The sequence below is a fragment of the Mauremys reevesii genome, linkage group 3 (genome assembly GCF_016161935.1).
Source record: "Mauremys reevesii isolate NIE-2019 linkage group 3, ASM1616193v1, whole genome shotgun sequence".
Lineage (NCBI taxonomy): Eukaryota > Metazoa > Chordata > Testudines > Geoemydidae > Mauremys > Mauremys reevesii.
The window spans coordinates 13,824,057-13,839,877 of NC_052625.1; the positions used below are offsets into that span (position 1 = coordinate 13,824,057).

The 15,821-nt window shown below is 39.5% G+C and overlaps 1 protein-coding gene across 7 annotated transcripts in view; it reads left to right on the top strand.

Annotated features, from left to right (window-relative positions):
* MACROD2 (mono-ADP ribosylhydrolase 2) overlaps positions 1 to 15,821 on the top strand; it is a 1,304,535-nt gene that overhangs the window by 1,206,701 nt on the left and 82,013 nt on the right. For all 7 annotated transcript variants that reach the window (XR_005596087.1, XM_039529899.1, XM_039529898.1 and 4 more), the window contains 2 exons: positions 2,094 to 2,135; positions 9,291 to 9,374. Coding sequence is in view for 6 of the 7 variants with exons in the window: in XM_039529899.1 (XP_039385833.1) it covers positions 2,094 to 2,135; positions 9,291 to 9,374 (126 nt within the window). In the remaining variant the exon portion in view is untranslated. The remainder of the gene's footprint in view (positions 1 to 2,093; positions 2,136 to 9,290; positions 9,375 to 15,821) is intronic.

A 15,821-nucleotide genomic window follows, 5' to 3' on the forward strand; every position in this document is an offset into this window, starting at 1 on the left:
CTGGGTCCTAATGGTTTTGTTAAACTTTACTTTAAGGTTGACACAATCCATGATCAATATGTTAAAGTAGACCTGGACTTTTGGATAACACTCTGTCCATAGCCTAGATGGGGGTGAAAACATGGTTTTGTCAAGAGGAAAAAGAAGCTACTGTATAAACTATGTAATTTACAAGGATCTGGGTTTCCAATTATACAACTTAAACTGGTCTTCAGTCAAGGAGTTCTTGCCTTGCTTCTGCTTCTCAGTAATTAATGCACTAAGGAACTGACCTTGGCATAGTTCATTCGGATGAGAAATGAGCTGTGTTTTGGACATGGGTTCTTAAAACATGACAAGAGCTTATCCCGGTATAAGGTGATAATTCTTGTAATGGAGGTCTAGGGACTAAGGAGGTGTTTGTCACTTCAGTAATCTTTGCCAAGTCGAGGTCAAAGAAATTGCTGTGTTGCCTGAAATGTAAGCACCTTCATTCATATGCCTCATGTGTTATAATTTTCTGGATCAGTTGTGACGTTACCAGAGAAGAGGGGTCTGATTAAAAAATGTCAGATAAATATGGAGCTGGGGTAAAATTTTCAAAAGTGACTTAGGCACGTAGGGACCTTGTTGACTTTCAGTGAGACTTAGACTTTGAAGTGCCCAAGTCACCTTTGAAAATGTAGACTAGGTTCCTAAGTCACATAGATGCTTTTGAAAATTTTACTCTTAGACTTCTCCAAAGTTCAGTGGGTGTTTTGCTCCAGGGTTTAGATTTAGGCCTACGTATATATTTAAACTTTTTGATTTGGTCAGTTAAAACCATGCTGTACAGGATAAACAATAATGTTCCCTCTATACCTAGTTTGCTGAGATTTTAGATGTTAAGATATGAGATTCTGGGACAGGCATAAAATGCATCCTCCTTTTTGCTCTATAGGAGTAATAACCCTGTCCTTTCCTTAGAAAGATGGCCCTTTAATTCACAAAAGCAGTATTCTCCTTTTTATATTTGTATTGCATTAAGACTTCACTACTTTTTAATAAGGTCATATTCTTTGCCCGTGTGTCTGATATTACCAGTTTACGCTATATTCTAGCGCTTTGGGAATTTCATATTCCAAGCCACTGACTGTACTATAAGTAAGAACTTCCACAGAAGCTCTGCTGGCGCCATGTATGTTAAGATATTATTGCATTCTGCTGATTTACTGTGGAGGCTGAGATTAATTTGATCTATTCAGGTAGCCTAGGGAGGTTGTGGAATCTCTTTCATTGAAAGTTTTTAAGAATAGGGTAAAGAAACATTGTCAGGCATGATCTAGGTGCGCTTAATCCCCCCTCAGCAAAGGGGGATGGACTAGATGACCCCTTGAGTTCCCTTCCAGATTCAGTGATTCTTGCATTGATTTTACTGCAAATGCTCTCATGGGAAAGAACATGTTTTGGGAAAATTAGTGGCTAAGTAACTCTTGCTTTACTGGATGTTTTCTAAGCATTTTGCTGAGACATTTCAGTAACTATGGGTGCCATCTTGGCCCATTGATTTCAGGTTGATACTCATATGGGTATAAGAATCTGCTACCTTGAGAATTTTAAGTTTTAATTGAAACACCCCAAACTGAAAAGTTTTCAGCTGAAAACAAAACATTTTTTGGCTGAAACCGCAAAACGTTCAGTTTTGAGATTTAAAGTCTACATTTTCTTGGAAAATTTAGGCAAAAATTATTTTTTCTCTCTCATATATATTTTTCTCCAAAAAACAAAACTTCCAACCAATTTTAGTGGTAATGTTACCAGCTGTTTCAAGAAAAACCAAGAATCCTGAGCTTGACAAGTAAAATTAGATTAAATTCACCCTTAGGAATGAAAAACTATGAACTAGATTACAATGTGGTTTCACTGTGTGTAAGTCAAGGCAGAATTTTACCTCCCTGAATTTTGATATCTAGATATCAGTAATCTACCATACTAGTATTTCTTCTAAATCTAAATGTAATACTTTGGACAGCAGAAAACAAACTAAAATAAAAGCAATTTGAAGCATGCAACATTATTTTCAAATGCTTCTCTTTTTTTCGTAATCATTTTATTTTTATTTATTTTTTTGACAGATGATGATAATGAAGAGGAGACTGAGATAAATGAGGATACAGGTATGTGAACATGTTTGTCAAAAACATACTTCTGCAAATTATAAAACAGTTCGAGAAACGGCTTAAAATTAATCACATGACCATGGTGAACCTTGTTAGTAGGTTCTATAGTTGTCATCCATTGTAGCCCACTGGTTTGTAATTATGTTTCTTATTAACAACTAATTTGAACATGAATGGGAAATAATTAAGGTTCCACAGTTTAGTTATTTTACTAAGGTGTGGATGCAGAGCATCCCTTGGGGACTTGCATTTGCAAATTTGCAGTCACTGATTCTGTGTGTTTATGTGTGTGTGTGTAGTCATTGACTGTGTGTGTGTGTGTGTGTGTGTGTGTGTGTGTGTAGTCATTGACTCGGGGTGTGTGTGTGTGTGTGTGTGAGAGAGAGAGAGAGAGAGAGAGAGAGAGAGATACTTCTGAGTTGGCAGAACACATTTATGGTATTTAGGCCTTCTGAGTTTATTACGTGTATGAATAATTATTGATCTCTGCCTCGTGCATTGGATGGAACTTTTATAAATACTAATATGTATGGTATTGTGTTGGATGTACAAAATATACATGAGCAAAAGCACACAGTGGCCGTTAAAAATTCAGCACTTGCTGACAGGTATCATACTGTTGTATTTTTGATACCATGATTGTTTTCTAATCCAACCTCTCCAAAAAACTGTGATATCTCCAATTTCACTTTTTATTGGAACCAATGCATATGTATTTATATGAACTATATTGTTTAGATTTTGGGGGGATTTTTTTCATATATAAATATATACATAAAATTAATTTTTAAAAGTATTTAATAGTAGAAATTAAAAATGACTTTTCCACTTTATAGCCAGAATAAGACTTTTAGTATCAGTTCTTTTATCTTGCTTCCTTTGTAGCCCCATTAAATTAAATGAAGTTACCACATGGGTTAGACTGCAAATCACCACAGAATTAGGTAATTTGAGTGGGACATTTTGCCACATATCTGCTCCTGTGTGGATTTCAAGCAAACAAGATCACTGCTTCTCTCACAGGGTGCCAATGGGGTACTATATATTCAGCACCATATGTTGCTTGGTGCCCTATCACTGAGTTATACTGATGTTGGATGTGCCATTAGTACTTGTGTGGCCAAAGTTTAGTATCCTTCATATATCCTTTAGCAGTAAAGAGCGATGCCATTTTGACCCATTAGTGTAAGAACTTAATATTAAGGGACATTTGCATACATGTCATAAACAGATGAGTTCTGCATTAAGGGGAGAGCTCTGTTTATGGTAATTTAGTCACCACGCTGAAGAGTATCTGCTCTTAAATGCTTTGTGGGAAAAGTTGATTAATCTGTGTTTAAATAAGGTTGCCACTGCTATTTGCCACTTTCAGTTGTTAATGAATAATCATTTTTCATTCCACTTAACTTCATGAGGTCATGACTCCTGCAGACAGAATCAGTAGCTGAAGCCAATATTGATGATCTTGAACTGCTGAGCCATTCAGATCTAATCTGTACTCAAAGCTCATCTTTGGGTTATTTCTCTAATGTTTCAGCCTTTAAAACTTCTGGGATTCCTGGAGCGTGCAGTAACAGGCCATCTCATGTGGGCTCTTTCAATCCTGAGACTCAGTTCTAATTAAACACAGTTGCAAAGGCTAATAGAAAAAGTTCAGATCCTCACTTAGGGCCTGATCTGGTGTCCATTGAAGTCAGTGGACATATTCCCACCGACTTCAATGGACACCAGATCAGGCCTTTGGAGCAGCTGCAGGACTCAGCCATAAGTAAGGAATAGCAGATGGTCAAATGTGTAGTTTATGGGGAGATGAACATGCTGAAAGTGTATTCTCTGTCTTATGTCTCCACCACCCAGGAGTGTGCATATCTTATTACATTTAGAAACTCTGTTCTTCATAATTTTCTTTTTAAGTAAACGGGGATGTTTTAATTGCATGTGTCTCAGATGATCTCCAGTGATATCTGCTGATAACACTATATTAAGCATAACTGGCACTGATGAGCATTACTGTGAGTTATGATACTGGAGAAGAGTATCTCCAGTAAGTTAGGAAAAAATATTTTTATTTAAAAAATACCCTATTCTTAAAGGAGACATTCAAAATCAGCCCTTTAATGGCATTTAATTAGTATTTTTTAGCTGATCGGTTTATTTTTCAGGATGCAGCATCTTGTAACAGTTGGTAGCATACTGTTATGTTCAACTCAAAGTGCTCTGATGTTATCATATTTCATACAGTCTGCTGTCAGAATGGCTGAGTCAAAAGGGCAGCTAGAGTAAACTGCGTTGCAGATTTTTGCTGTTCAGTATCTGATATGTCCTTTATCTGAGAATTATATCTTGCACTGGCAGAGGAAAAGACTAAATGATCAGATAGATTTTGTCCATCTTTAACTGACGTGATTTAATACTGCAGTGCCATAAGGCTTATCATTTTATACCACATTAATGAAACATTATTGTAAATCTTCACTTTTGGATTACCTGGCTTTTGTACACTTATGTTTTCAGACATATAGGAAGGCAAAAATACCTCTAATGCTACCACAGTTATGCTCAGTGATGACATATGCAAATTATGCAGCCATGTGCTATTGTGGGCAGCATAGTTCTGTAAATACATATTCCAGCACTGTAACATAAGGTTTGTTCCCCAGAGCCAAAATTAATTTCCGTAGTATTTGGAGTGGGAGGAATAAAAACACATAAACAAGTCTCACCCAGTTTTCAATTTCCAAAACCTCGTTAGACCCATCACTAATTATAAGTGTCCTGCTCTCCTTCAGCTGTGAAAATCTTCCCAACCTAACCACACCCCTGCTCTAGCCTCTTGCCTGCCGTGTTTCCTGTCAAACTTTCTGTTACATACCCAAAGTAAGTGTCCTACCAGTTATCCCATCTCTCCACTAAGGGTGCAACCTGCCTAGTCCCACCCAGCATCAGAAACCTTCCCTACCCAAGATGTTAGGCCCAATATTCCCCACTCACACTAGCTTTGAAACCTTTCTGTAAACTATCTCACCTGAAATCAGCTATCAGATTGCACATTCTAATATATACATGTGCGTATGTCAGGGCACTTCATCTTAGATGGGAGCTTTTTCTGTGACTGGGAGGAAAATGTCAGGCATTTGTCACTGAGCAGGATTTGTGAATGTTTTGGGAGCTGGGAATGGCCTCCCTGAAGTGGCATATTGGCCTTGTGGGTTTGACCCAGGGAGAATAGCCATTCCCCAAATATTATTGTGCGTAAATACCTTTTTGCATGAATGCTCACAAATAATAAAGGGTACAAAAGTGGTTAAACTGACCAGCCATTCAAAACTCAAATAAATGGTTATAAGCACTGTTTTTGCCATTCTTGACCAGCTCTGTTCATGATATGTGGTATGTCTCTGCAGAACTGAAAGGATTAAGATTTATTTCTTGGCCATAACACAAATACACATTTTTGAAGCTTACAAAAATCCTGTTCTGTCTTTGGAGTGAGGGAAAATCTACTTGTCTGCTAAAAAGCAATGAAAATGTGTTTGAAATCACATTCTCGTGAGATGGTTCCTCCACATCTTTTTTGTGAGCATTTTAAGATTCTTTCAGTAACGGAGAAATACTGTCTCTTTGGCAATAGTAACTGTTCTAACTTCTCCCAGTGCAAGCTTCCTCATCCCCCACCCCCATCTTAGTGCAGTCAGTTAAGACATTCGATATCTTTTCTGATGTATTCAGAGACTCTAGGAAGACCTAGACATGTTATACATGGATACTTAACACTAAAACTTGATTGGCATTTGATTTTTGAGACTAGAGGAAGCCTCACAGATCGATTAGATGATAACTTCATCTTCAGAGGGGAGAATGGTGATTGAAATATTCATATTGATTTGGTCTCCTAGAATGAAGCATTGCCAAGCCAAAAAGGGAAAACAGCAGCTATCATATGGGGGCATTAGAGCCAGACAGGCCCCGCATCAATACAGTTCATTATAAATACTCTTTTTTTTTTTAAGGAATGACAGAGGGGGCAGCAATCAATCTTTAAAATCTGACAACTTCTATCCTTCGTACTAACCACATGTGTTGAATATGGCCATTGCTTCTGGCTGGCTCTATGTAGATTGAATAGCTGAGTCATTTTTTTCTCCCTAATATTTATTCCCTGTGGTTGAGTTTGCATGTCTACGAGCCAGAGAAGAGAGAAGTTGATTTTAGCACTCCAAGGATCTTAATTTTATATCTTCTTTTCAAATCTAGTATTAAAATTTCCAATTTAGTTGATCACATCTGCTGGCAGGTAACACAGTCTTCTGTCCAGTGGTTAACCTTTAGAAAGGAAACGTCCAGTTCCTGAGATCAAGCAAATCTGGGGGTGTTTTCATACTGCTGTAAATTGATGAATACTAGAGTCCCTGACAATGGGAAGATATAGAAACAATCACCAATTTGAGCTTTTGTTGAATTAACTATTAATGTTCATTCCCTAGAACTGTGTTTAATACAGCTCTTCATTTTAGAATGTTTCCAAGCATTATAGGCTTCTGCTGCCTGTAACTTACAGTCTGACTCAGACTTTGGTGAGTCTTATTGCCACATTTAAGTATGGGATGCCGCAGAAAGAACAATGTCCCAGCCAGGGGCGGCTCTAAGAATCCCGCCGTCCCAAGCAGGGCAGCGCGCCACAGGGCGCGCTCTGGCGGTGCCGGTCCCGCGGCTCCGGGGGACCTCTGGCAGACGTGCCTGCGGAGGTTCCGCTGGTCCCGCGGCTCCGGTGGAGCTTCCGCAGGCACGTCTGTGGGAGGTCCACCCGAGCCGCGGGACCAGCGAACCCTCCGCAGTCATGCCTGCGGGAGGTCCCCCGAAGCTGCGGCTCCAGTGGACCTCAGGCAGGCATGACTGCGGAAGGTCCGCCAGAGCCGGCTGCCGCCCTGCCAGCAAAATGCCACCCCAAGCGCGCGCTTGGCGCGCTGGGGTCTGGAGCTGGCCCTGGTCCCAGCTAAGCACGTGGAGAGATTTCTCCCCTTCCCCAAGCTTCTTGGTGAGGCCAAGGGCTTGGTGAGGGCCAAGTGAGACTGTAAACACCCAGCCAAATCCTGGCTACTGCTCGGGGTAGCAAATCCTATCACCAAATCCTGACTAATGGGTAGAGAAGTGCAAACTTTTCCCCACAACCTGGCTCCTTGCAGTTTGGAGGTTTGTTCTCTTAGTCCCATGCTGCATGTGGCTAAATAGATTGAACTTCTGGAGTCTATCACTATCAGACTCTGAACTCTTTCCAATTTATCAACATCCTTAAATTGTGGGCACCAGAACTGGACACAGTATGCCAGCAATGGTTGCACCAGTGCCAATTATAGAGGTAAAATAACCTCTCTGCTCCTACTCAAGATTCCCTTGTTTATGCATCCCAGGATCTCATCAGCCCTTTTGGCCACAGCATCTCACTGGGAGCTCATGTTCAACTGATTATCCACCATGCCCCGCCAAATCTTTTTCAGAGTCACTGCTTCCAAGGATAGGGTCCCCCCCATCCTATAAGTTAGTACAGTGAAATGGGGAGGCTTGATGCATTTATTCACATAGAGCTACACTAATGGTAAGGTGAAATTAAGAAATAGAAATAGGTATATCTCCAATTATTTCTATCTCCTAGAACTGGAACGGACTTGAAAGGTCATCGAGTCTAGCCCCCTGCCTTCACTAGCAGGACCAAGTACTGATTTTTGCCCCAGATCCCTAAGTGGCCCCCTCAAGGATTGAACTCACAACCCTGGGTTTAGCAGGCCAATCCTCAAATACTAATAGTTTCTAAAAAGTCTCCTTTTTTCTATTAACAAGCCTCACTAACAATCAGTTTATCTCTGCAAGGAAAAGAACTTGAAACTTACTTGGTTTTTTTGTTTGTTTGTTTTTAAAGCAACAGTGTAGGGGCCAGATTTTCAATAGACATCAGCACCCAACAGCTCCCATTAGGCACCTAAATGAAATGGCCAGATTTCCAAAAGGGCTTAGCACCTCTGAAGAACAACACGAGCTGCTGGGTGCTGAACCCTTTTTGAAAAATCTAGTCATTTCATTTAGGTACATAAATGGGAGCTGAACTCTTAAGACAATCCAGCACCATTTATGGGTGCCGAGTACTCTTAAAAGGCTGACCTGGGTCTCCAGCTGTCATTTGGTGCACTACATTAAGGTCATCAGACATGACAAGCCATTCTGGATACATCTACACAGCAATTAAACACGTGTGGATGGCCCAGCTCAGCTGACTTGGGCTTGCAGGGCTCAGGCTTGCAGGGTTGTAAAATTGCTGTGTAGACATTCGGGATTCAGCTGAAGCCTAAACGTTCTACACAGCAATTTTACAGCCCTGCGACCCCGAGTTCCCCAAGTCCAGGACAGCTGACCCAGGCCAGTCACAGCTGTACCACGTGTCTTGTATTCCAGTGTTAGACATACCCTAAGCTGATAATATACCAAGTCTTCATCATTTTTTGAAGCTTAATCAACTAATTTTAAGTCCTCTGCACACTAGCTCTCAACTACTATAAGTAAGTCCAGCAAACCAAATTTAACCTCTTCCCTTCTTGCTGTTGTATTATGGAAGAGTGGGAAGAAAAAAATTGGAAGACTTCTTCAACTCTGAACATTCTTATTTGAAGGAACCCTCTCTTAATTAACTTCAAACTTGGTATAAAACTTCTACCTCTGCCTCACATCCGTACTGCCAATTTTTAGGTCAATATTCCTTTGTTAGTGGATTTTGTCAATGAATGCAAAACTGGGCTGCTAATAGAAATCCTTCTTCTTGAACATATTCCTCCACTAGTCCATAACACAGTACGATGCACATCGCTTAAAAACAGCTACCCATTAAATGTTATAGATCTGAAGACAGTCAGAGTGCGAAGGCAGAAATCATTTAAATATGAGCTTTATTCAAGGTTGAGCTATCTAAGTTCAGTTTGAACCCACTCACTCCCATTATGACCCCTACTACAGCATATTAGGCGGTGCTGAAACTTCCAAATGCACATATAGGCATTCTGTGTTGAAAGGAATGCTGAGATAAAATATACTTATTGCTACAATCGCCTGCATATTAATATTTAATAAAATAATATTACTCAGAAATAATATATTTTGTGCTTGCAGAGGGATTGGAACAAAAAGCCCAGTCACCATCTCCCATAAAGTGCAAAGCAAAGAAATCTGAGAACCTGAAGGATGATAATGAGGGTAGGTGGTATTAAAGTTCTTATTCATTGATCTTCATTTTTAAATTATGCAGTATGCAGTACTTTCATTTTAAAATATCCCTATCATCTATATTGGCTATGCATGTGTGGGTTTTTTTCTTGCTAATATAATTTTGGCTGTAGGTCACGGGAATGCAGTTCTAATACAGGTGTGTTTTATGTCAATGTAGATTCAAAATTAAAAATGCTGTTTTCACATAATGCTCTACTTGTTACTGTTCCTGTAATATGAGAAATTATGGTTGTCGATACCTGTGATATGCTCTGACATTGTGTAACTGATGATGCCAAAAGTAATATACATTGTCCTTGTAATATGGTCCTCGATGGACTGGGAAGCCTAGGGGTTAGCATGCACTCCATCATGGGGCAGAGGTAGGGGATCCCAGGCCCACTCACACCCTGGTGCCTAGGCAGGTTGGCAGCGTTAGACCTGGAGAGCGGGGTTCCCACTGAGTTATCATCCCTGGCTCACTTCCTACCATGGCTTCTCTTTGCTTCTGATCCCAGATGGGGGTAGGGGGAGGAAGAACCGGGCTCAGCATACAGACCTGGTACTTCAGGGAGGCGTCTCTAGCCCCATTTGGCAAGAGCCTTCCGGGTAGGTCTGTATTCCTCTCCAGCCTTCTGAGCTGTGTTGCTGCCTTTTCAACCCTGTCTCCAGTTGGAGCATGCTCTCCAGGACTGGAGGGGTGGGGATATCTGAACCCAGTACTATCCTTTAACCCCTTCCATCCCAGTGTGGGGCTTGTATACCCCATCACAGTTCTGTTGGGTTAACTGTTCAGATAAGTGCACTGCCTACCAAAATATTTCCTTTTCCTTTCTGGAAGAGAATTTAGTATATATATTTACACATTAATCATGCAGATAAAGCCCCAGTTCAGAAAAGACCTTATGTAAGTGCTTAAGTCCATCCCTATTCAGGGAAGCACTTAACAGAAAGTTTAACTCTAAGCACATGCTTATGTGCTTTCGTGAGCAGGATTGTGTTCCTGAATTGGAGCCTATAGGCGGAAGTTAGTCCATGTGCGCAGGGGTACCAAAGTCTATGGTACTGAAGTGATGCCATTCTAATATTGGATCAAAGTGCAATCATTTTAGGTGGACTGATGTCTCATTCACAGAGTTTCCCATTGGAGACCTTCGTGCCATAAAGACTCAAAGATTTGTAGTGTAATAGATTTTCATATTGTAGATTTTCATGTTGTTTTGGGATGTGCTCCTCAGAAGAATGTTTACTTGTTATTGAGTGCCCTCATGGTGAGATAACTAATATGGGGAGCCTTAATCCTTTATTTCCATGATCGTTTCTTATCACAGGATCCCTTTGACCCAACGTTTCCGAGATGACATGTTTCACTCTCCACCTAACCCAATTACTACATTATCTTAGTGCTGTGAGGAGTGCTCCTAAAGTACCCTGGCCGGGGGGTAGAGCATGAATCATAAAGCCCAGAAAAATGATAACATCCTTCACTTTAAGTAACTGCCAGTAACATGCTGTCGCTGACGTCCTGACATGGTTGTTAGTGGCATGTACTTAAAGCAATGGATGTCATCACCTTGGAGGTGTGGAGGGATCCAAGAAATCTTTTCCTAACTGGCCTTCTTTCTCATGAACCATATAATAATGCACTGAGGCCACCTAAAAATGCTGTAGCTATTTCATGTCTAGAGGAGAGAAATTTCACAATGGCAAAATAAATGCATCCATTTGGCTGACCACTTTGGAAGATCATAGAGAATTGAAGCCTGATGTCATTTTCCCTAATGAGGATAAACAATAATATATATTACCGTATATTTTTGCTTGGGAAAAGACTAGAACTTAGCATTGTATGAGATATAAAAATAAAGAAAATGTTGGCTGTTGTAAACCCCTGTTTTTCCCTTTCATTGAAAAGAGAGATGATAATATTCCTTTAACTGCTTTTGTGCTGTACCAGATGAGACCTTCCAGTTTTACTATTCTTGTCAATGTTTCTTCATGACCTACAGTTCACTTTGTGGAACACAAATAAATGCATTGGAAGAGTGAAGTAAATAGCATGGCAGGAGAATGATTACGTTACCCTGGAACTGTAGAATGTCTGGACTCCTTGAATTTGATGCTGTTCCGTGGATTTTGCTGATGCAGAATTGAGGCCTGTAACACATAATCGCTGCTGCAAAATTTAATCTATTTGGTGATGGAATTCTCTTTTCCTTAGGCAGAAATCAGGTTGTAATGCATAAGGGCTGAAAGTCTAAATTTATACTCAAGAGTCCTTGTGATGGAAAAAAGTAATTAAAGCATCCACAGAGGGGGAAGGGCAGAGCGAGAGAGAGAGGCTGTGGATCAGGTTTCTATAGAATTACCTTTTCCTCAGTTTAAAAGAGATGTCAAATAGCTTAGGCCCCTGATACTGAATTCCTAAAAACTTGCAAAGTGGCCAGAGTGTAATGTAACACCCTGTGAGCCATTTCAATTTAAGTAACTAGGATTTGCACACATTTGTCTGAGAACAGAGTTTAGCCATAAACTAATGATCTAATTACTACCTAGAATGTTGTTTCTAATTAATTAAAAGAAATCTTATGGCAAGCCTTGCAGATGAACAAAGCTGTGAATATGTGGTGTGATCCAGGATTGTGCATATGCATAGCTCTGTTTATATACTGCACACTCATTAGAGGGAAAATATTATTTTCCCCAAGCTGGCATCACCAATAATAATAATGAACCATAGAAACCACAAGAAGAGTCTATGTAAATTTCAAGTTCTGTAGGATTTTGTCCTGTACTAACAGTGTCCATTTAAAATAAAGGTGGGAATAAGTAGCGAGGCCAAGGCTTACTCTTACCCTCAGTGCATGTCCCCAGATAGCAACCTGTAATACTAATCCACTGAGCTCAATAATATTTTTCTACAACGTGCCCAGCTGCTTCACTGGTTTGAGATAGTGTAGTAGTACCTTTTCAGTACATCTAAAATCTCTCCAGAAGATCATGGGAAATTGATTCCTTTATTGTTACCCCCTCTGCAATGAAGGAATGTCAAATCAATGGCTGTTTGTAGGGAGTTTGTTTTCTAGTAAGCTAAAATATATACATGGCATGCTAATGAAAGTAATTGTATACTGGTTTCAGAGTAGCAGCCGTGTTAGTCTGTATCCGCAAAAAGAACAGGAGTCCTTGTGGCACCTTAGAGACTAACAAATTTATTTGAGCATAAGCTTTCGTGGGCTAAAGCCCAGTTCATCGGATGTACTGAACCTCTAAAGTATTAATGGTCTCTCTTTTTATGCTACTAAATGTATTGTTTTATATAATCAAACCATTGAGAGACAAGCAAGTGTGAACTGCCTAGCAGATTTTTCTACCAGCCATTTATTGCATGGTGTATGTGTTATAATGTAGTGTAGGTAGAACATTATTTGGGAGTGCAGGAATAGATGGGGCACTCTTTATTCTTGAACTCCCTGAAGTATTTCAATTACTGCATTTACAAATGTCCTGTTTATATTATATATATATAATTTTTTTTTACAATTGCACTGAGGGGTAAAGTCAGCCAGTTGTCATTTTTACTTTACTATCACTCAAATGCACTCAGAGATTGGCAGTCTAAAAAAAATGGAAGTATGAAAAACAAGTTTGCCACTACAAAAAGTGGTATTTCCTATCTTGGTGGCTTGATAAATGTAAGATTTTTAAAGTGACATTGTAAACAGTCAAGATAATGAAAATCAAAATACCCCGAAAGACACGTGAGTCTTTTTGCTTTATTTATGTATTTGGAATTAACTAAATCTTAAAGATATGCCTATCCAAAGTTATAGGTACTCTTTGCCTCCATTAAAAACACAATGCAAAAATAAATACATAGGTAAAATAACAGCAAATGAAACAGACCTATCATGAGTCAGCACATGTTACTTCCATCACTCTCTTTTCCACACAGCAAAACCAAGAACTTCCGTGTGTCTCCTCTCTAGCTCTGCTAATGGACTTATGGACACTTTGAGTAATAAGTACGAAATAATAGATACTTCTGGTATGGCAAGGAGGAAGAGCTGGTGCTCATCAGTTCCATTGGGAATCTCTAGGCAAAAACAGAACCAAACCACTGAAGAGCAGCCTCATTCACTCCTGCCAAGGACTTAGATGTATGAACATGATCTCATAATATCAAAGACAGCTGATAGATCTGTCAGTATCATCAAGGTCTTTCTACCTGATCTTTCTCCATTACCGGGAGTAGATAATTAACCCATACAAGAAGAGCCATCTTGGTGCCTTACCCAGGTCAGAATCCCGATTGCACAGAGGATTTTAAGGCATAGAGGAGCTCTGAGAGTTGTCCTGCTGCAGCCTTTTCCATAATCTTTACCAAAAAGTAAATATTAGATACTGTTTGATAGATGGGCAGACTGTTAGCATCAAGAGATGATAATTTGAAGCCTAACCCCTATGTAAGGAGGCAGCTTGTCTGTGGGAATTGTGCATCTTGGATAAATTCTGTTTTCTCTTTACCTGGCTGACAAGGAAAATTGTTTGATGGATGATCCAAGTCACAAGGGTCAAGATGTACACAAATCATATTAAAAACACTAGGTTGAGGAGAGTTCCTTTGCCTGATGAGGTAATCTGACTATAGACCTCTTAGCTTTCAAGTCTAACATCATATGTCTGAAATATTGTTCAACAGTGGGCAGGGACCTGGGCTCACTGATGGATGGAAGTTCTTGCCTCCTTCAGACGGAGCCAAGTGTATGCGTCATCTATGTGTTCTCTTTTGCTTTGCATGTACAGGAAGTTGATTGTTGAAGTGCATCTAATTTTGAGAGCTTTTTTGGCTCAGGAGATCTGGTAAACAGATAATTTTTTCCTAGAAAAAGAGATTTTTCCAGAGACAAAACTTTTATCTCCATCAGGAGAACATTTATTACACCCACATCTAGAGTCAGTGGTCTCTCAGTTAAGGAGTAACAACTCACATTTGCCTTATTCCTAGTATCTGGTAGAACTGTATCTGGTTAGAGATGAAGTCTGATTTATTTTTCCTCTCCTGGTCCCTGACTCAGCAAAGCACTCAAGCACATGCTTAACTTTAAAGATGTGAGTAATCCCATCCCTATTCAACAGAACATGCTTAAGTCCCTGGAAGTAATGGAGGCTTAAGGGCTTTGCTGAATCTTGGCCTTAAAGTCCATCTGGCAACTATTGGTACTTACCATTCTCCAGTAGAGAGACACGGGTAATCATTAACACTGTTAAACATCCTTAAATGTCTTCCAATTCTATGCCCAGTTGGCAATCTCCCTCCTCCTTAAAATTTGGACCCAATGTTAACTAGTCTCTCACATTCCCCTTCTGACTAAGTTTCAGGGTGTCCTGAAAATGTATAGAGAATAATTGTTTTGCCCTTTGAGTAGAAAAGTGGTAATTGTATCTCTCTGTCATACCCCACAGGACAGTGATGTTCAGCTATAAACCTGAACTACAGTCATGATATATTAAAAATGTGTGTTGCATGTATCCTCAAAAAGAATATTTTAAACTAAGAAAAGATACCATAGAAGAAGTTATTTTGGGGATACAAAGCAGAAAATCAGAGAATCATAGGACTGGAAGGGACCTTGAAACATTTCTCCTTAATGTAGAATAGTTATGTTTAAAAGGATACTGTTAACCCCTTTCTACTTTGATTGAGGGCTTGTTACTTCATTTTTATTTTGAAGTCTGCCATCTGTCTTGACTGATTACAGCACTAAGGAAATCAGATGATCTGTTTCCATTTGGCTGGCAAAAAATATTGACAGCATCTTTTTTTTCTACTTCTAAAATGAACACTTCTTGAAAGATTCTTTATTGTGTTTCAGTGGCTGCTAGTATTTCATTAAATTGCTGCATCCCACAGTGTTACAATGTAAAGTGTAATACAGCTTTGAAAATGCATCCCATTTTAATCTATATTGTTAGGCCCGATCATTCCTCCTATGTCTCTCTGAGAACCCTCTTGGGTTTTTTATACAATTTTATATACACCTGTTATCAGGTAAACAGCTGAGAGTGCTGTTTTCACTATGAATAATTTTTCAGTAGATTTTCCCACTATTGAGATAGTATAAGTTGCAAAGTACTCATGTAATGTTGTCAGAGAAGAATTATATACAGTGACATGCCAAGTTACCTCCAGGGTACTCATCTGTCAAGGAAATAATTTGACATTTCTATCCATTATGTGAATAACAATAAACCACTCTGATTATTCAAACTCAGGGCAGTACAGAGTGGCAGCACTGGCCCCACTGCTTATGAAATTTTAACACAACAAATTAGTAATATGTACATTAGTCCGGCTCTGTGTGTGTGTGTTTAATTAAGCAGGTTATTTTGTTTTCAACATATCTAATCTCATATATTGCTTTCTCTGACCTT